The 22,053-nt window shown below is 39.5% G+C and overlaps 1 protein-coding gene across 2 annotated transcripts in view; it reads right to left on the reverse strand.

Moving 5' to 3' along the window:
- Window positions 1-22,053, reverse strand: part of NLN (neurolysin) — a 118,904-nt gene that overhangs the window by 16,658 nt on the left and 80,193 nt on the right. For both annotated transcript variants that reach the window (XM_027863553.1, XM_027863554.1), the window contains 3 exons: window positions 2,589-2,775; window positions 2,107-2,235; window positions 129-265 (listed from right to left, as the gene is read on the reverse strand). In XM_027863553.1, coding sequence (XP_027719354.1) covers window positions 129-265; window positions 2,107-2,235; window positions 2,589-2,775 — 453 coding nt within the window. The remainder of the gene's footprint in view (window positions 1-128; window positions 266-2,106; window positions 2,236-2,588; window positions 2,776-22,053) is intronic.

A 22,053-nucleotide genomic window follows, 5' to 3' on the forward strand; every position in this document is an offset into this window, starting at 1 on the left:
GAGACATAAACTATTAAAATCCTCTGCAACCTAGGTACACCCATGATTTTAGTATCTTATAGTGGGAGGCAAGGAAAGGACCTGAGACATTTACCTAAGAAGAAAAAAAAAAAAAGCAAATACTCTACCTCTGGATTCATAATCCCTTCTTTTCTAAAGCAGCTATAAAATATGTCCATGGAAAACACTTCACTCCACAAGTATCCATAATACTGGGCATCATAGCCTCCTGCCAAGTGTCCAAAAGTTGCTGGCATGTTTGTACCTTAAAAGAAACATAAAGACAAATCAATGCCATGAATGAAGTGAACAGTTAAGAAACTCTCAGCTGGCTAAAGTTTCCATGCTGAAGGGGGGCCTGTGGCTCTGACTTCCCCAGTAGTAAGGCTTGGATCTTTGCCCTTGGATCAAGGTGTTTACAAACGGCTCTCTTATCTTGGGCCCCAGCTTAGAGCTGGTTTCAGCTTTTAGTTCAGGAATGTCTAACGATAGTTTCAGAGGCCCTGCCCACGCCCTTTGGATGTTTCCTAGCTCCTCGTTCTTCCCTCTTCCTTCAGATACTCATCTGTCTCTATAATGCCTAGTAATCATAGTCCTGCACCATCTCTTCATATTTTAAATAGTAACATGGGCATTAAATGTCTCAGGACTGCAATTGGGTTTTAGGATAATAACCACTTGAATGGATATCTTTCATTTGAGAGCTATCAAAAGTGTCTCACTAATTAAATTTAATTTGCTAATTTCTACCACAAAACTGTCAATAGCCTCTCTAACTACCACGGGGAATAACAATGACCCAAGGCACAAAACTGCCCTGTGAATAGTCATATAAGTTAGATGACTGATTCTGATTACTCCAATCTCTTTTCTATCTTTATATGTGGCTGAATCACTTCAATAAATATCTCCTTCATGAGTATCATTGTCCTGTCTTGTTGTATCTCACAGGGAACACAGAGTTAGAAGGGACCTCAGAGGTCATCTAGTTGAACTCCCTTACTATACAAATGAAGAAACTGAGGACCACAGAGGTTAATTGACTTGACCAAGGTCAGAGAGTTTTGTTGTTATTTCTTATTCACCTCATACCACTATACCCACCATATCTCAGATTAGGGGTGGCTAGTGAGGTTAAAAAAAAAAAAAAGGAGGAAGCCAGAGTCTGCCAGTCCAATAAATTCAAAATAAGTCAGGTCAAACTATGCTTAATTTTTTGTTTCAGCCTTTAGGAGTCTGTGCCTCTGTAGAAGGATTTGTGTCCTTCCTTTCCAGCAGCTCCTTCTAGAGAGGAAGGGAGCATTGCACAGGTGAGCACCCAGGAGGCAGGAGTGTCTTCCCACCCCTCTAACTTTGACTCTTGTCTCATTGTAAAAATGGTGTTTCAAGAGGCTGTCCCCTGTGAAGGGGAAAAGAACAATTTCAAGCCATTTTGACAGGGTATCTTGGAAGCACCCTTGTTCTTATTGGAAGTAATTATGACCTCACAGAGATTTGAAAAAAAAAATCCAGATATGATTAGGTCATCAGTGGCTCCCAATTGCCTCCAGGATCAAATATCAAATGCTCTGTCTTTTAAAGCCCTTCCCTGCTTTACATCATACTTTCCTTCTCATACCTTACTCTCCCACCACATAAGAGACTCTGGCCTCCTTGCTGGTCCTTGAACACTGCACCTCCCAACTCTGCATTTTCACTGGCTATCCCCCATTCCTAGAATTCTCTCTCTCCTCTTCTCTGTCTCCTGGTTTCCTTCAAGTCTCAGCTAAACTCTTGCTTTTGGCAAGAAGTCTTTTCCAGTCCTCCATTATGTTAGCACCTCCCCTCTGAGAATATCTCCAATTTATCCTGCACATATCTTGTTTGTACATAGTTGTCTGCATAATGTTTCCTTGTGTTAGGTTGTAAGCTTCTTTAGGGCAGGGACTGGTTTTGCCTTTCTTTGTGGCCCCAGTGCTTAGTAAAGTATCTGGAATAATAGTAAGCCCTTAATACATGCTTCTTGTCTTGATTTGATTATCTTCTCTAGCAGGGTTATGCTCATACATACCCTAGGCTGCACAGAAAAAAAAATAATAACCAAACCAAATCTTTGCATTTACATACCTGGGGTAGCTGAAATGCCCAGAATCTCTGAACAGTATTTGGCATATTCCTTTGAGGAGTCCAACGATGCATCAGTATGGAGAGCTTGATCAACTTTGCTCAATACAATCTGGCGGAGGGTCAAAAGACCTAATAGAACAAGAAGGGGGAGAGGTAAGATTTTTGACAAAGTAGAAGTGTGTGTTCTAGCATGCTAAGATCACAGATTCCAAATACTGATTCCAAAAGAAATAATCACCTTCCCTGAAGAATAAGAACAAGTTACAAATTCCTTGAAAGAGTATTTCAGCATGTAAAGGCTAATAAACTTCTCCCTTTAGATTCATTCACAAAGCCTATTTACTCCAGCAAAATTATCTCCCATTATCACTAATGGGTATAGTGATCTTAAGAAGGAGGAAACAGGATGAACGGAAGGGCAGATCAGAATTTTGCACTCAAGTATTCTAGTTTCTTTTCTTCCCTAGCCTTTCCAGCCATACCTGTGTTGACCAGTCGAGAAGCAACAAGTTTTTCAAGGAGATCATCTGTTACAGGGTTCCCATCTTTATAGTGCTTTGAGAGGCGACGGAGGGAATCCTTGTCCCACACCCAGTTCTCAAGCATTTGGGAAGGCACCTCCACAAAGTCTGTTTCCACATTAGTTCCACTAAATCGAGCAAAATCAGTCTGGAAGGAAAGACATATGGGCATTTACAGGAGGAAAACCTAAAAATATAAAATAATTGCAACCTATATTTGTAGGGTTTACAGAATGTATTGTTATATTGCTGGATTCTCACAGTAATGCTATTAAGTAGCTAGCTAGTATAACTCTTATTATCTCCCTTTTCAGTAGAAGTAATGTGACTTACCTGGCTTTTCAGGGGTCATAGCTAGCCCTGGAATCCAGGGTCTTTTGACTCCAAATACATAGTTCTCTTCTATGTAAGAAACAGCACTACACCATTTCTCCCAAGTCACTTGGCAGTTAATTACATTCAATAAAACTGGAATAGAAAGAACCCAAAACTAATAATCATAACCCCACACAAATTTATATGGCACTTTATCATATACAAACTCTGGGAGGCACGACTTACATGGATTACATGTACATGTACTAATATGAGGAAACTAGTATGAGGATACAGCGTTGGACCTGAAGTCAGGAAAACCTGAGTTCAAATCCAGCCTCAAACACTTCGTAGCTGGGTGACCCTGGGCAAGTCATTTAACCTTTGCTTCTGTTACTCAACTGTAAAATGAAGATAATTTCATCTACCTTGCAGAGTTGTTGTGAGGATTGAATGAGATAATGCTGTAAGGTGCTTAGCACAGTGCCTGGCATACAGTAGGTGCCATATAAATGTTTATTCTCTTCCTCTCACATGTAATTTTTCTCCCAGACTATTGGCTTAGGAAAGTCTCTGGTGAGGAAACTCACTCTATCAATGCAGTCCAGTATCTGTCCTGCAATTTACTGCCTTAGAAAGATATCTGGGGCACTGAGAATACTGACTTGCCCAGGGTCACAAAGTCAAGATGTGTCAGAGGTGGACTTGACTCAGGCCTTTCTGACTCCACTATGCCAAGCTGGCCTTTAGTACTTGTATTAGTAAGTTTTTTACAGATGGGGAAACTGAGACTTAAAGAGAAGACAGTGATCGAGGTAATTAACTTTAGTGCTGGAACTAGAACTCTAGTCTGATTTCAAATCCAACCCTCTTTCACTCTGACATTGCCTTTTACACACAAATCAAATAAAGCTAGAGTCAACTCTGCCCTTTAAAAAAGCAATATTAAAACAACCTCAGGCATTCAAATGAAAATAAAATATTGTATTCAAGCAGCATGAAAAATAACCTGCTGAATAATCTATACTGAGCAATTATTTCATGATTCCTCAGCCTCAGCCTCTTGAAAAATCACCAGGAAACCATGACTGATGTGAATATTGGCCCGTACTAAAAATAAAAAATAAAACTCTTCACCTTGAAAGTCAAAATATTCTAAAGAACTTTCCATTTAAAACAAAGAGATCCATAATCCAGGAGAGGCAAGTTTACCTCAACTCCCCATTCCAGCTGCTCACTTATGTTTATTCAACACATGCCTTCCTAGAACACTCATCACCCTACCGCTTAAGTACTCAGTTATAGTCAACAATCAAAGAGTTAAATTACAGTACTATGAATTGCCTCCATATTTATTTTTTATTCATTTTTGGAGGGAGAGGAAGAATTATAATCTAAGTTCAACGACTGTACATTTATACTCTCTGAAGAAATGAAAATCAGCCACGGTGGCTAGGTGATGATTTGGAAGCTGCAAGACCTGATTCGGATGCTTATTTGCTGTGCTTACTACTTGGGTGACCTTAGGAAAGTCTCTCAAACTTTTCCAGTTTTCTCATTTGTTATAAAATGGTGCTGGAGGAGAGAAAAGATAATAGCACCTACTTCCTAGAATCAAATGAGATGATATATGCAAAGAGCTATGTAAATCTAGCTATTATTGCTGTTGTTAGGTGTATAACAAACCTGAGTAGATGGAAAACTTTACAAGTAAGGAATTATGAAGGAGAAATGGTGGAAAGAATGTCATCAAAGAAACTATGGATGAAAAAGAAGACCTACTAGCCAGGGCTAAAAGCACAGGATCACTGAGCCCAGGTGCTCCAAATATATCACCGGAGAACATCAAGAAGACGTGAAGAAGGCCCAATCAATCAATCAATAAACATTTATTAAGTTCTTACTATGTGCCAGGGTAGCTAGGTGGCACAGTGGACAGAGTGCCAGACCTGGAGTCAGGAGGACCTGAATCAAATCCGGTTTCCAGGCAATTACTAGCTGTGTGACCCTGGGCAAGTCACTTAGCCCTGTTTGCCTCAGTTTCCTCATTTGTAAAATGATCTGGAGAAGGAGACAGCAAACCACTCTAGTATCTTTGTCATGCAAATCCCAAATGGGATCACAAAGAGACAGACATGACTGAAATGAATGAACCACAAATGTGCCTTACACCATGCTAAGCATACCAAGGGCCAGAAGACTCCTCCTCCTCATTTAGCTCATTAGCTAGCTCTAATAATGGTGGGTGTGGTGGTAAAAGTTGAATAAGAAATATCAATAAAACTTCTTGACCACATCACCTTGGTTAAGTTACTTCACCTCACAATAGGTAGACCCCAGTGATGAAGTTGTAAGAGGGTGTGGGCAGAAGTCATACAGGATGGACAGGCATGGATGCTCTGGGATCTGCATCACAGAAGGAAATACCTCAATGACATCAGCTAACCATCTGTGCACAGATCATTAAGAAGAAAAGCAAAAAGACTAAGTGAGTTTAGGCTCTCTTTTGGGATGTCCACCAAGCACTTGGGTGCTTCAAGACAAAAAGAAAACATCCTTTAGTGGAAAATGAGAGGAATTACTATTTGGGGAGGGGGGAGGAGAGAAGGAGACTTCAGCAGAATGGAGGGATCATATAATTTAGAGAGCAATTACAGGCTTCAGAGATTATCTAATCTAACTTCCTCATTTTACAAATGAGGAAACGGGTCCAGAGAGAAGAAATAACTTGCTAAGGGTCACACAGGTAGGAACTAACATAGTCAGGCTTTGATTCCAAGTTTCTAGTCTATATCCAATGTTCTGTCCAACAGAAGAAAGCAAGCTCCTTTTTTTTTTTTTGGCTAAGCAATGGGGTTAAGTGACTTGCCCAGGGTCACACAGCTAGTAGGTGTCAAGTGTCTAAGGCCAGATTTGAACTCAGGTCCTCTTGACTCCAGGGCTGGTGCTCTATCCCCTGTGCCACCTAGCTACCCCAGAAAGCAAGTTTCTTGAAGAAGGAGATTGTCTCACCTAGCACATAGTAAGTAAGCATTGCAACTCTATAAGAATTTCCTAAAAATAACAATTTTCCAAAAGTAGAGGGGAGTCTTGGGAGTAAGCACATTCTCTGTTATTGGAGGTCTTCAACCAGAGGCCAGATGACCATTTGCTGAGATTGCTGGAGAGGGAACTTCTGAGCAGGTTGGACTAGCTAGGGGGCTTCTGAGGTCTTTTCTAACTCTTAAATTCTATGATTCCATATGTAGGGACCTGAAGTCACAAAGACCTGAGTTCAAGTCTGGGCTCAGACCCTTACTAGCTGTGTCACTTAACCTTGTTTGCTTTAATCCACTGGAGAATGAAATAGTAAAGCACTCCAGTATCTTTACGAAGAAAACCCCATGGACAGTACGGTCCAAGGAGGTCATGAAGAGTCAGACACGACTGAACAACAAAAGAAAAAATGACATTGGAAAAGGTAAAGAAATATTTACTGGTTTTGTATAATAGATTTTAAAAACTAGAACTCTTAAAGCTAGTCAAGCAAAAAACAAACACCTTAGGCAAAAAAAATTCAGTATCACTGGTATGAGTCAGTGCTTTTTAACCTTTTTATACTCTACAGCACATTTGTAAATTGCCACAGGCAGTGGAAACATGGCCTTCTTCCAACTGAGCAGTAGAGAGAATACTGATCATCTGGTCTTTTCTCCCCAAACCTATTCCTATTTCTGTTATACTGTTCTCACTTAGTCCATTTTTATTTCTTCAACATCCTCACCCCTAGGCCTTAGTTAAAGGGGTAACTGAAAAATGATGTTTCTGTCTATAGCAAGAGTTAACAGATGGGATGTAGGATTGGCAGTTCCCACTATTTTGTTCTCTGCTCTAGGCAGGAGCACACATGTCAATCTAGTCTTGCTTTCTGCTGCCCTCTTTTTAAATAAGAAAAACAAAAGATTGCTCAGATTCCTATGAAAACTAGGCTGATTACTGAGGTAGGAACTGCAAGTATCAAAGAATAGAGAGAAGTGGAGGGGTGGAGCCAAGATGGCAGAGAGAAGTCAGGAAGTTGCCTGAGCTCTCCTCAATTTCCCTCAGAAACAACATTAAATTAATCCTCTAAAAGAATTCTGGAGTAACAGAATCCACAAAAAGACAGTGAAGCAATTTTTCTGGCCCAAGATAACTTAGAAGGACTTCAGAAAAGGCCTGTTTCACTTGGGTAAAAGAGGAGTGGAACCCAGCGCAGGCTGGGCTCTAGCGCCAGTACAGCAAGCAAACTGCCAGCCCCAGCATCCAGGGCACAACAGGCGCAACTAGGCTGGGCCACCCTAGTGCAGTGGGCAAGCTGCCAGCCCCAGTGGCCCTGGTGCAGAAAGCTAGTGACCAGCCTCTGGTCCCTAGTACAAGAAACTTGGGACGGTGCCCCATGTACCCCAAGTAGAGCTCAACTTTAAAAACTGAGCAAAAAACAAAAAGATACCTGACCATAGAAAGTTACTATGGTGACAGGGAAGATAAAAACACAAACTCAGAAGAAAACAACAATGTCAAAATGCCTACATGCAAAGCCTCAAAGGGGAATATGAATTGGTCTCAAGCCCAAGAGCTTAAGCTCTTGGAAGAGCTCAAAAAGGATTTTAAAAATCAAGTAAGAGAGGTAGAAGATAAAATTGGGAAAAGAAATGAGAGTTATGCAAGAGAATTATAAAAAAAAGAGTCAACAGCTTGGAAAAGGAAGCACAAAAATTGGCTAAAGAAAACAAGTCCTTTAAAAGTAGAATTGGCCAAATGGAAAAGGAGGCATAAAAGCTAACTGAAGAAAATAATTCCTTAAAAATTAGAATTGGTCAAGTGGAAGCTAATGATTCTATGAGACATTATGAATCAGTTAAACAAAATCAAAAGAATGAAAAAATAGGAGAAAATGTAAAATACTTCATTGAAAAAACAAATGACTGGGAAATAGATCCAGGAGAGATAATATAAGAATTATCGGACAACTTGAAAGCCATGATCAAAAAAAGAGCCTTCACAGCATCTTTCAAGAAGTTATCAAGGAAAACTGCCCTGATATCCTAGAATAAGAGGTTAACATAGTTATTGAAAGAATCCACTGGTCACCTCCTAAAACAGATCCCAAAATGAAAACTCCAAGGAGTATTGTAGCCAAATTCCAGAACTATCAGGTTAAGGAAAAAATACTGCAAGCAGCCAGAAAGAAACAATTCAAATATCAAGGAGTCACAGTCAGAATTACACAGGACTTAACAGCTTCTACATTAAAGGATCAGAGGGCTTAGAATATGATATTCTAGAAGGCAAAGGAGCTTGGATTACAACTAAGAATTAACTACTCAGCAAAATTGAGCATAATCTTTCGGGGGAAATGACAGACATTCAATGAAATAGGGGACTTTCAAACTTTCCTAATAAAAAGACCAGAGCTGAACAGAAAATTTCATCTTCAAATATAAGACTCAAGAGAAGCATAAAAAGGTAAACAAGGGGAAAAAAAAACCCATGATATTCAATAAGGTTAAACTGTTTATATTCCTACAAGGGAAGATGATGATAGTAATTTTTATTTATTTATTTTTTTGGTGAGGCAATTGAGGTTAAGTGACTTGCCCAGGGTCAGTAAATGTCAAATGTCCAGTCTGAGGCCACATTTGAACTCAGGTCCTCCTGACTCTAGGTATAGTGCTCTATCCACTGTACCACCTAGCTGCCCCTATGATGATTGTAATTCTTAAGAACTGTATCTCTATTAGGGCAGTTAGAAGAAGTATACTTAGTATGGGTATAAGTTGACTTCAATGTGATGATAAAAAAAATTAAGGGGTGAAAAAAAAGGATTGTATTAAGAGAAGAAGAAAGGGACAAGCAGAATGGGGTAAATTATATCACACAAAGAGGCATGAAAGACCTATTACAGCAGAGGGAAAGATGGGAGAGGGTGAGCATTGTTTGAACCTTACTCTCACTGAATTTGGCTCAGAAAGGGAATAACATACACACTCAGTTGGGTATAGAAATTTATCTTACCCTATAGGGAAGAAGGAGGGGAAAGGGGAAAGAAAAAGGTGGCTGATAGAAGGGAGGACAGATCAAAGGAGGTGGTAGTCAGAAGCCAAAGCAGAGAAAGAAAACAAAAGATCAATTTCCCTGATGAATACTGATGCAAAAATTTTAAATAAAGTATTAGCAAAGGGATTATAGCAATTTATCACCACACTAAGACCAGGTGGGATTTATGTCAGGAATGTAGGGCTGGTTCAATATTAGGAAACTATTAGCATAACTGACCATATCAATAACAAAATCAACAGAAATCACATTATTATCTCAATAGATGCAGAAAAAGCTTTTGATAAAATACAGCACTCATTCCTATTAAAACCACTAGAGAGTAAGGAATAAACGGAGCTTTTTTTAAAATAAGCAGTATCTATCTAAAAATCATCAAAAGGCATTATCTATAACAGAGATAAACTGGAAGCATTTCTAATAAGATCAGGGGTGAAACATCATCACCACTATTATTCAATATTATATGAGAAATATTAGCTTTAGCAATAAGAGAAGAAAAAGAAATCGACAGAATTAGAATAGGCAAGGAGGAAACAAAACTATCACTCTTTGCAGATGATATGATAGTATACTTAGAGAATCCTAGAGAATCAACTAAAAAACTACTTGAAATAATGAACTGTAGCAAAGTCGCAGTATACAAAATAAACCCACACAAATCATCAGCATTTCTATATATTGCCAACAAAACTCAGCAGGAAGAGATAGAAAGAGAAATTCCATTTAAAGTAACTATAGACAATGTAAAACATTTGGGAGTCTACCTGCCAAGACAAACTTAGGAACTATATGAACACAATTTCAAAACACTTTTCACACAAATAAAGTCAGATCTAAACAACTGGAAAAATATCAATTGCTCACAGGTAGGCCGAGCTAATATAATAAAAATGCCAATTCTATCTAAATTAATTTAGTTCTTAAGTGCCATACGAATCAAACCATGAAAAAATTATTTTATAGAGCTAGGAAAAATAATAACAAAATTCATCTGGAAGAACAAAAGGTCAAGAATATCAAAGGAATTAATGAAGAAAACATGCAAAGGAAGATGGTCTAGACATACCAGATCTAAAACTATACTATAGATCAGAAATCATCAAAACTATTTGGTACTGGCTAAGAAATAGAGTGATGGATCAGTGGAATAGATTAGGTACACAAGACACAGTAGTAAAGGACTATAGTAATCTACTGTTTGATAAACCCAAAGACTTCGGCTTCTGGGATAAGCACTCACTATTTGACAAAAACTGCTGAGAAAACTGGAAAACAGTATGGCAGAAACTAGGCATAGACCAACATATCACACCATATACCAAGATAAGGTCAAATGGGCATATGATTTAGACATAAAGGATGATACCATAAGTAAAAAAGGAAATCAAGGAATAATTTTCCTGTCAGAACTATGGAGAGGTGTTGGGGGAATTTTCCCACGGGAGTTCTAGCTTCTCTTGGCAGAAGCTGAGGGTCACAACCTGTTGCGTGGCAAAAACAAGGAAGTCTCACAAGACCTCTCCTTTGCTGACATGCAGCTCCCACGATTGGCTCGGCTCTCCTCTCATTGGAAGAAAAGTCTTACTCACACCCCTGATACGAGGGCTGCAGGTGTCCAGCAGACTTGGTGATTGGCTAACACGTGGAGATCATGCTTTGATCAGGTGTTACTAAGGATATAAAAGAAAGTTACTAGCACTTAATAAACAGAGCTTCTGCCATCTTGCTGTCTCCCGCCTCATCAATGCGCCTCCGGGTTAAGAGTATTGAGCTGGTCTCATGCTCACCACTGCAGCGACTGCATCAGAGAAGGGAAGAATTTGGGAAACACTTTTTACAGCAAGTATTTCTGATAAAGGCCTCATTTCTCAAACATACAGAGAACTGAGTCAAATTTACAAGAATACAAGTCATTCCCCAATTGATAAATGGTCAAAGGATATAAACAGGCAATTGTCAGATGAAGAAATTAAAGCCATCTATAGTAATATAAAAAATGCTCTAAATCACTATTGATTAGAGAAATGCTAATTAAAACAATTCTGAAGTACTACCTCACACCTATTGGATTGGCTAATATGATAGAAAACAATATGATAAATGTTGGAGAACATGTGGGAAAATTGGGACATTAATGCATAGTTGGTGGAGTTGTGAACTGATCTAACCATTCTGGAGAGCAATTTGGAACTATGCCCAAAGGGCAACCAAATTGTGCATACTCTTTGATCCAGCAATCCCATTATTAGGTCTGAAACTCAAAGATATCATTAAAAAAGGGAAAAGGACCCACATGTACAAAAATATTTATAGCAGCTCTTTTTGTGGTGGCAAAGAATTGGAAATTGAGGGGATGCAGATCAATTAGGGAACATCTGAACAAGTTGTGGTATATGAATGCAATGGAATACTACTGTGCTATAAGAAATGATGAGCAGGCAGATTTCAGAAAAAACCTGGGAAAAGTTATATGAATTGATGCTGAATGAAGTGAGCAGAACGAGGAGAACATTGTACACAGTAACAGCAACATTGTGCGATGATCAACTATGATGGACTTTAGCTTTTCTCCGCATGTGTAGCTGAGAAATGATCCAATGATCCAAGACAATTCTAAAAGACTCATGATGGAAGATGCTAATCACATCCAGAGAAAGAACTATGGAGTGTGAATGCAGATCCAAGTATACTATTTTCACTTTCTTTTGGTGTGGCTTTTCCCTTTTGTTCTATTTCTTCTGCCACAATATGACTAATGTGGAAATATGTTTACATGGTTGAACATGTATAACCTATATCAGATTGCTTGCTGTCTTGGGAAGAAGGGACAGGAGAGAGGGAGGGAGAAAAAATTTGGAACTCAAAATCTTATAAAAAATGAATGTTGAAAACTATCTTTACAGGTGATTGGAAAAAAATGCTATTTACCCCCGCCCCACCGCAAAAAAAAAAGCTAATAAAAAAGAATAGAGAGAATTGGAATTAGTAGCTAGAATTCTTTCTGCTGCTACTCTCAAAAGTCCTTAAGGAATTTAAATTATAACAGGGAATCTTTGAAGGAGGGATCTTTGAAGGGCAGAATGTTAAATATCTTAGAGCTCTGGTATGGGACACATGTAAGGATATGGATGCTTGATGATACAGTAAATACTTCTTTTAGACCTTTCTGTGGACCTTCTCCCAGAATTGATCTCCCTCTTCTTTAATGTCTCTAAACATCTTGTTCACATGACCTTTATCCATTTATCATATTTCACTTTGCTTGTTGCTCTTTATTTTGGTGCTTAGATTACAAGCTTCTTGAGGGCAGAGTTCCTGCCTTGTTTATCTCTTTTTCTGTCCCCAAACTAAACAAATGTCAGTTTGCTTTACTGTAAAGCCTTCCATTGATAGATTCTATGCAAGAGAAGGTAGAGAAGCGGTCAGAGCACCAGGTTAGAGTCAGGAAGACCAGAATTCAAATCTGGCCTCAGACACTTACTAGCTGTGTGACCCTGGGCAAGTCACTTAACCCTGTTTGTCTCAGTTCCTTATCTATCAAATGAGCTGGAGAAAGTAATGGCAAACTAATCCAGTATTTCTGCCAAGAAAACCCCAAATGGAGTCACGAAAAGTTGGAAGCAACTGAATAACAACAAGTGCAAGAGAACTGCCTCATATAGGAAGTAACATAATATTGTGATTTTGGCAACTATGCCCTCTGGAAAAAAGTCCAAGACTAGACTACCTTATACTGACTTGTTTATAGTAAATAGTGTTATTTAAATGAATAATCATTTACTCAGTGCTTACCCATTGCTAAGCCCTGGGAATACAAACACAAAAAGAAGTCGATAGTTGCTTTCCCGAAGCTTGCATTTTAAAGGAGCAGACAATAGATAAAGAAAGGTAGCTAGAAAAGGGAGTTTTGGTTTAGTAGGGAATGACTGGAATAGTGAGTGGAGCATTGGGTAATTGATCATCTCTTGGGGCTAGGAGCTATGTTCATACTATTTTGAATACTGTGCGAAGGGCAGAAAATAGAAATGGGATGGGGAAGTAAGGGTGTGGTGATAGAACTGAGGGCTGCAGGTGATAGGAGACATCTAGTCTGGAGCGTGCTCCTCAAAGTGGCCTAGACCAGTTTGTACTCCCTGAGTCACTGATCAGCTCAGCCCTAGGGTGGGAGATCCAAAGCAGGGTGGATCAATGTCTGCAATGAATTGAGGGCACAGGGTAAAAGCTTCAAGGTATTTCCTTGGTTGCAGTTTTGACTTCCTTATAGCTTGGATGACTGAAATTAGGGCTGTAGTGCACAAATTCTCAATGAGTTAGTGCCTTGGGTCCTCTTCCCTACATTCTATCTTGATGACTTTATCCCATAGATCCAAGTACCATCTCTATACAGAAGTCTCCTAAATCTACATGTCTTCTCTCTCTCATTTTTAGAGGCAGTTGGAGTTAAGTGACTTGTCCAGGGCCACACAGCTACTAAGTGTCTGAGACTGGATTTGAACTCAGGTCCTCTTGACTCCAGGGCCAGTACTCTATCCACTGAATTAGTTAGCTGTTTCTCTCTTCTGCAATTGCTGCCTGGATATCTCCACCTAGAAGCACCATAGAAATCTCAAACTTGATGTGTCCAAAATATAATTCATCATCTTTCCCTGTCAAATCCACTCTTCGTCCAAACTTCCCTATTATTGTCCAGAGTATTTCCATCTTCCAGTCACTTAGGACTACAACCTATATGCCATCCTCAGCTCCTCACTTTGGCTCACCTCACATATCCAATCTGCTGCAATTATCTTTTCTAACTTCACAAAAGCACTTGTCTATGTTCCCTTTTCTCCACGCACACGGTCACCTAGTTCAGGCCCACATCACCTCTCCTTTGGATTATTGCAATGGCCTTTTAACTGATTTTCCTGCCTCAAGAATCTCTTAGTAGATAGCTAGGTGGAGAGAGCACTGGACCTGAAGTCAGAAAGACCCGAGTTCAAATCCAGCCCCAGACACTGCATGTTAGTTAACTTCTGTTTGCCTCCATTTCCTCATCTTTAAAATGGGGTTGATACTAGCCCCTACTACACAGGGGTGTTGTAAGGATAAAATGACATGCTACTTTTATCAACAGCATTTCCCCCTTCAAGTCCACCACCAAGCTGCCAGAGTGATTTTCCTAAAGCACAGGTCTGCCCCTCTACTCAATAAACTCCAGTGCTTATAGATTACTTCTAGCTTAAATATGAACCACCTCATTTGTCATTTGAAGTTCATAGCATGGCCCCTTTTTATCTTTCCAGTCTTATACATAACTCCTTTTCTCATACTCTACTATCCGGTTTTCAGGCCTGCTTGTATTGGGCAGGTGGGTGGCACAGTGAAGGGAACCCAGGGTCTGGAGTCAGGAGGACCTGAGGTCAAATTTGACCTCAAATGTTTACTATAGCTGTGTGACCCTGGGCAAGTCACTTAACCCTGTTTGCCTCTGTTTCCTCATCTATAAGATGAGCTGGAGAAGGAAACAGCAAAACCACTCCAGTATCTTTACCAAGAAAACCCCAAATGGGGTCATGAAGAGTCAGATACAACCAAACAATGACAACAACGTGCTATTACAAGAACGTGATACTCCATCTCTCCCACTTTCATGCCTTTGCACTGCTTGTCCTCCATACCTGAAATACTGTCTCCTCTCCTTAGCCTTTTGTTTCCCTGTGTCCTTTAAGACAGCTCAGGTCCCACCTTCTGTAGGAGGCTTTCACCAGATTACATCTTGTCTTCCCACTAGAATCTACTCTCCTTGAGGGCAGGGACTATTTTAGCCTTTCTTTGTATCTCTATTTTTTCCCACATCCTCTCCAACATTTGTCATTTTGCTTTTCTGTCCTATTAGCCAATCTAATAGGTATGAGGTAAGTACCTCAGAATTGTTTTAATTTGCATTTCTCCAATCAATAGTGAGTTAGAGCAATTTTTTTAATATGGCTATAGATAGCTTTGATTACTTCATCTGAAAACTTCATATCTTTTGATCATTTATCAATTGAGGAATGACTTGTATTATAAATTTGACTCAGTTCTCTACATGTTTGAGAAATGAGGCTTTTATCAGAGAAACTTGCTTCAAAATTTTTTTCAGTTATGATTGTTAACTGTATTTCCCTCCATTTTATCTCCCCCTCTGTTTACTCCATTCTCTCTCTCCTATCACCCTGTCCCTCCTCAAAAGCGTTTTGCTTCTGACTATCCCCTCTCTCAATCTGCCCTCCCTTCTCTTAACCTTTTCCCCTCCTACTTTCCTGGAGGGTAAGACAGATTTCTGCAGCCAATTAAGTGTGTTTGTTATTCCCTCTTTGAGCCAGTTCCAAGGAGAATAAAATTCACTCACTCCTCTTCACCTTCATGCTAAAAGCTTTTTTTTGCCTCTTTTATGTGAGATGATTTGCCCCATTCTACGATTCCCTGTCACTTTCTCCCAGTGCATTCCTCTCTCACCTCTTAATTTTTTTTTTTAGCTATCACCCCTTCATATTCAACTCAAATCTGTGCCTCCTGTCTATACATACTCTTTCTAACTGCCCTAAGAATAAGAAAGTTCTTATGAGTTACGGGTATCATCTTCCCATGCAGGAATTTAAACAGTTTAACCTTAAGTCCCTTATGATTTCCCTTTTCTGTTCACCTTTTTATACTTCTCTTGAATCTTGTATTTGAAAGTCTAATTTTTTATTCAGCTCTGGTCTTTTCATCAAGAATGCTTAAAAGCGGGGCAGCCAGGTGGCGCAATGGATAAAGCACCGGCCCTGAAGTCAGAAGGACCTGAGTTCAAATCCAGCCTCAGACCAAACACTTGATACTTACTAGCTGTGTGACCCTGGGCAAGTCACTTAACCCCAATTGCCTAAAAAAAAAAAAAAAATTACACATCCAGCCCTTAAGTCAGGAGGACCTGAGTTCAAATCTGGCCTCAGATACATGATACTCACTAGCTGTGTGACCCTGGGCAAGTCACTTAACCCCAATTGCCTCACCAAAAAAAAAAAAAAAAGAATGCTTAAAAGCCTTCTATTTCAATGAATATCCCTTTTCTTCCCCTGAAGGATTATACTCAGTTTTGCTGGGTAGATGATTCTTGGTTGTAAATCTTGCTCCTTTGCCCTCCAGAATATCAGATTCCAAGCCTCTGATCCTTTAATGTAGAAGCTGCTAAATCTTGTGATATCTTGAGTGTGGCTCCTTGATATTTGATTTGTTTCTTTTTGGCTGCTTGCAGTATTTTCTCCTTGAATTGGGGGCTCTGGAATTTGGCTATAATATTCCTGGGAGTTTTCATTTTGGTTTCTCTTTCAGGAGGTGATTAGTGGATTATTTCAATTTTTATTTTACCCTCTGGTTCTAGAATATCAGGGCAGTTTTCCTTGATAATTTCTTGAAAGATAATTTTTTTTTTATCATGGCTTTCAGATAGTCCAATAATTTTAAAATTATCTCTCCTGGATCTATTTTCCAGGTCCATTGTTTTTTCTAGTGAGATATTGCTCATTGTCTTCTATTTTTTCATTCTTCTGGTTGTTTTATTATTTCTTGATTTCTCATAAACTCATTAACTTTCATTTGCTCAATTCTAATTTTTAAGGAATTATTTTCCTCAGTGAGCTTTTGGACCTCCTTTTCCATTTGGCCCATTCTACTTCTTAAGGAGTTTTTTTCTTCAGTGAATTTTTTTTTCCTCTTTTTCCATTTGGTCAATTTTGCTTTTTAAGGCATTCTTCTCCTCATTGGCTTTTTTTTTTAACCTCTTTTATCATTTGGCCTAGCACTTTTTTTAAGGTGTTATTTTTCTTCAGTATTTTTGTGTGTCTCCTTTACCAAGCTGTTGACTTGTTTTTCATGATTTTCTTGTATCACTCTCATTTCTCTTCCCAATTTTTCCTCTACCTCTCTTACTTGATTTTCAAAATCGTTTTTGAGCTCTTCCATGGCCTAAGACCAATTCTTATTTTTCTTAGAGGCTTTGGATGTAGGAGCTTTGACTTTGTTTTCTTCTGAGTGTGCGTTTTGATCTTCCTTGTCACCATAATAACTTTGTATGGTCAGAATTTTTTTTCCTGTTGTTTGCTCATATTCCCAGCTTATTACTTGACTTCTAACTCTTTGTTAAAGTAGGCCTCTGCTTCCAGGTGAAGGGCACACTGTCCCATGCTTCAGGGGTTTTGTGCAGTTGCTTTCAGAGGTACTTCTAGGGACCTGTAAATTTTCAGTTCTTCCAAGGTGGTATGGTCTAAGGAGAGGTGTTTACTATTCTCCTGGACCGTGCTCTGGTCTGTGAGCACTCTTTTCTGCCCTGGAATTGTGACGGGGGTCCCTGCTCTACTGAGGCCACAAACTCTGATGTGCTAGTGCTCCTCCTTGCCCCAGGACTGACACCCAGGACTGTGGCCCAGATCCGAGTATGAGCAAAGCAACAGGGTCCTGCCTCAGTGCTAGCAAAGAGACCCCTGTAATTTCCTTCTGACCAGTTGTTTGACCCCCTTACCATCTGTGGGCCAAGAGCTCCAGAAGCAGCTGCTGCTACTGCAGATTCAGTGACTTACAAGGCCTGTTCCTGTTTCACTGTGGCTGGGGCTGTGCTGGACTGTGTTCCCCCCTCACTCAGGTATGATGGACCTTTCATGCTGACTTTCTAAATTGTCTTTGGCTGGGAAATTATTTGACCTTGTCCTTTTGTGAGTTCTGCCATTCCAGAAATTATTTTGTGGAATCATTTAAAGTGTTCAGAGGGATTTTAGAGAGCGCTCAGGTGAGTCACTGCCTTTTCTCTGCTGTCTTGGCCCCACCTCCTCTTTCTTTGTATCTCTAGCTTAGCGCTGATGTCTGACACTTAGCAAGTGCTTAATAAATGCTGTGAAAATCATATTTCTAAAGTGCAGGTCTGACCATATTACTCCCTTGCACAAGAAACTTTACTACCTTCATATTACCTATAGGATAAAATACAAACTCCTCTGTCTGGCATTTAAAGCCTTTTACAATCTGGCTCCACCTATCTTTCCAGGTTGATTATGCATCATTCCTAGTCATATATTTTGTGCCCAGGCCAAAATGGTCTGCCTGTTGTTGCCTGTATAATAGAGAAAGAACTGATAAATAGAAGTATGTATAGAATGATTTTACATATATTTATATATTTGTGTTTAATGCTAGCCATCCCTATGGGGGAGAGAGAGGGAAGAGAAAAATAACTTACACCATAACTTTGTTATATATTTAAAAGGTATAGTAAGTGGTATATAATAGATGTGCAGTTTCACGTGCAATCATCTTTTTAAAATAACATAAATTTTAAAAATACCTCGTATTTACTTATTGGAGTGTAAACTCCTTGACAGTAGAGATTGTTTCACTCATTGTAATTAAATCCCCAGCACCTAGCACAGTGCCTGGCCCACAGCAGGCACTTAATAAATGCTTGTTGATTGACTGATCTGGACCATGTTGTATTGTCACAGTAGAAGGCAAGCTCGTGGAGGGAGGAAATTGTCTTCTCTTTGTATCTGTATCCCAAGTGCCTAGCAGAGTCAAACACACAGTAAGCACTTGGTAAACGATTGATTAATATTCAACTGAAGCAAGCAAACCTCTGAAGATTGTAATTTTAAAATAAACACTACCACAGAGAATAAAGGTATCATTATAGTGTCACCTGGCACTATTTAATGGTTCAGAAAAAAATGCAGCCTTGATAGCTGACATGTGCATCATGTCTATGCAAATCATTTTAAAATGATTTGCTAGTGAGGATTAAAAACCCATCAACCCCAGAGAACAAAGACTGGGAGTTTTGGTCCTCTGAGGAAGGCTGAACAAACGAATGTCTAACAAGAAAGAACTGAGAAGCAAGAAAAGAACCAGTGGAATGTTTATGTCACCCTGCTAGAGAAGAGAAGACTTATTCAGTTCACAAGCCATCCCGTAGGTGGAGAGAAGAGGGGGAAGCAAAGCCAGTGAATGAACAGATCAACAATGTCTTCTAAGGAACAAAAGGAAATATTCTGAGGGAGGGGAGCCTAAAAATAGCTTCATCAACTCACTAATTTCCCGACAAGTCAGTCATGCTGATTCTCTGTGTGCCCTCAAGGCAACTCCATTTGAATATTTTTTTTTCCAAATAAAAGCTGCACAGACCCAACAAAATTCAAGGGCTCCGTTTCCAGCAAACAACTAAAGCCCCAAACAGACAAGAATTCATAGCTAGCTACTACTGGTATGTGACCCCAACAAAACAACAGTGACAACAAAATCCATAGATGGGAAAGAGCTAGTCCCAGCAGAGCCTGGGAACCCCTCTGTATAATGGAGCCAACCCTACCTACATTGGGGGGTTTGGGACAGGGGAGAGAAGCAGCCTTCTCTGTGGGTGCAAGGTGGCCTCTGAATTGTTCACTGTTCTAGTACTGGGGCAAGTTCAGTTTGCCAGCTCTCTGACTCATCCCTACACTCCTTAAATCCTTCGTATAGTTCTCAGTGTGAAAAACTGTAGGGTGTTTGAGTAAACTAGCTGTGAGAATTAGTCAACAATGCTAACAAGCATTCCAGAGATACTAGAGTATTTTAAAAATAGATTCAATGTCCCACAAAATAAATAGAGTAATCTACTGAATCACCACCCAGGCAGGTGGCAACCCCAAAAGTCACCAGGTCCTATTGCTGCAGGAAATATTCTGACATGAAATGCCTGGAAAACAATACAAGCATGAACTCCAGTCTAGTTAAAAATCCTTGAGAAGAAAAAGGTTTCCTGAAATTCAGATTTTTCTCCATTATTCTTTTTTTTTTTTTCCTTTTCTTTTTTTTAAGGCAATTGGGGTTAAGTGACTTGCCCAGTGTCACACAGCTAGTAAGTGTCAAGTATCTGGTCTGAGGCCAAATTTGAACTCAGGTCCTCCTGACTTCAGGGCTGGTGCTCTATCCACTGCACCACCTAGCTGCCCCTCCATTATTCTTTTCAGTAGACAATAGGATGGCTAAAATATACTTCATAAAGAGCTCTTAGGCTCCAGCAGAACCTACAACAGATGACTACATGCCATAAAGAGAGATTAACTTGCCAACTCATACATTAGGAGTGTGCCAAAGTAAACTCTGTATGAACTGAACCACTGAAAATTCTCAACTACAACTTGGTTTTACTTAAACAACAAAGTCACCTGGCTTGTCCTCCTAATTAAGAAACCTGTTTTTAGTAGTCCCACCGATTGGTTGTTTTCATAAGCCAGAACCCCAAGAGAGATGGAGGAGACTGCTGAAATCAACGAGGGTACTTTATTTGTAAAAAGGACTCCTCTCATGAGACTGGACCTTGGCTGTTCTGGGTTATCCACACTATTGATCCCTAAGCCAAGTAGCTCTGCCTCCTGACCTGAAAGATCTCTAGTCAAATTCAAAGAAGATAGAGAAGTCCTCAGAGGGAGTAAATCCAACCACAGAAAAGGGACAGCTGCAACCCACAAAGAGAAAGCTGAAACACCATTGGCTCTTTTCCCAAGTGACCTGCATTCCTATCAATCACTGGAAGTAATAATAGTAATAAGAAGAATATGAATCACACTTTAGTCAGAATTTTATGTTACTTATTAACTGCCTTTCTCACAGGATGGTTGTGAGGAAAGCATTTTGTAACCCTTAGAGTGCTATATAAAGGAAAATTATTATTATTGTTATCCATACAACATCCCTGCAATTCAAGTAGGTCAGTTAGTTTCCTTACCTCTATTTTGCAGATGTATAAAATGACACATGCATTAGTTGCCTGGGGTCAGGGGCAAAAGGAAACTGGAATGCAGGAGACCTAAATTCCTAGACCAGTTCTCTCCTCCCTGGCTACTTAGTCATAGAATGCTTCCTTATTGACAAAGTGCTTTTCATTTCTATCTCCTCCTTAACAGATGGATATCAGTAAATTACTACTCAGTTTCAAATAATGAGGTATTTCTAAAAAAATTGACCTGTATTAACCTCAGCTCATTAGCCTGACATCCAAATGATAGCAAAGAGCAAAAGTGGTAATAGTTTTAGTCTGCCAGAAGATGACTAGGTTGCCTGGGGTTGAAGTGGTCTCTCTTGTCTGCCTCAATCCAGACTGGAAAAACCCTGACCAAGTTTTCTTCCTAATATGTTCATTTTCCTTCATTTTAAGTTATTTTTAATTTTTATTTTCCATTCCAAACACTTTCCCTTCCTTCACCCCTCCCTCATCCATTGAGAAGGCAAGAAATAAGATACTCATTATATATATGAAGTCATGCAAAACAAATATCCTTATTTTTAATACTCATCCTGTCTTTTCTGTTCTTGCTTCAGAAAGAGAAATTATAATAACAATTATAATCGACAATTATGAAATGTTTTAAAGTTTGCAACATGCGTTTCACATATTATCTCAATCGAGCCTCCCAAGAACCCCTCGAGGTAGGTATTACATGTATCAAAATACTTGTTTAACAGATAGGGGAAACCAAAGCTCAGAAAGGGTAAGAGAACTGGAAACCATCACACAGCAAGTGAGTTTCTGAAGCAGGATTTGAACTCAAGTCTTTTGGATTTCACATGTGGTCCTTTACCCACTACATCAAGGTGTTTTTCATTAGTAGGCAGACTTTTCTCTTTTAAAATGATTCTATTCGAGAAGGGTGAGGCTCTACTGCAGACATATATTATGTGAGGATTCACCAGGTACACTCCCAACCTCGAGAGCAGAGCTGTTGCCAGTGTGTAAAATAAGCAGAAGAAAGGCAATATAAGGGCTAAAGCCTGGCTAGGACACAGGTGCATGTGGAAGGAATGGGGGGGTGGCCACCCCCAAACTAAGATTTTTAAAATGGTAGCTTGAACAGGAAATACAGTCACCAAAATATTAAAAAACAAAGTCACAGACCCCAGGGTGAGAACCCCTATTCCAGAGTAATTATATGTTACCCCCGAGATATAAACATTTTTTCAGCTTACTTTGATGAAGTTTTACAAATGCCATACATTTATCCTAAAAAAA

This window comes from Vombatus ursinus, unplaced genomic scaffold (genome assembly GCF_900497805.2).
Source record: "Vombatus ursinus unplaced genomic scaffold, bare-nosed wombat genome assembly UNPS02014772.1, whole genome shotgun sequence".
Classification (NCBI taxonomy): Eukaryota; Metazoa; Chordata; class Mammalia; order Diprotodontia; family Vombatidae; genus Vombatus; species Vombatus ursinus.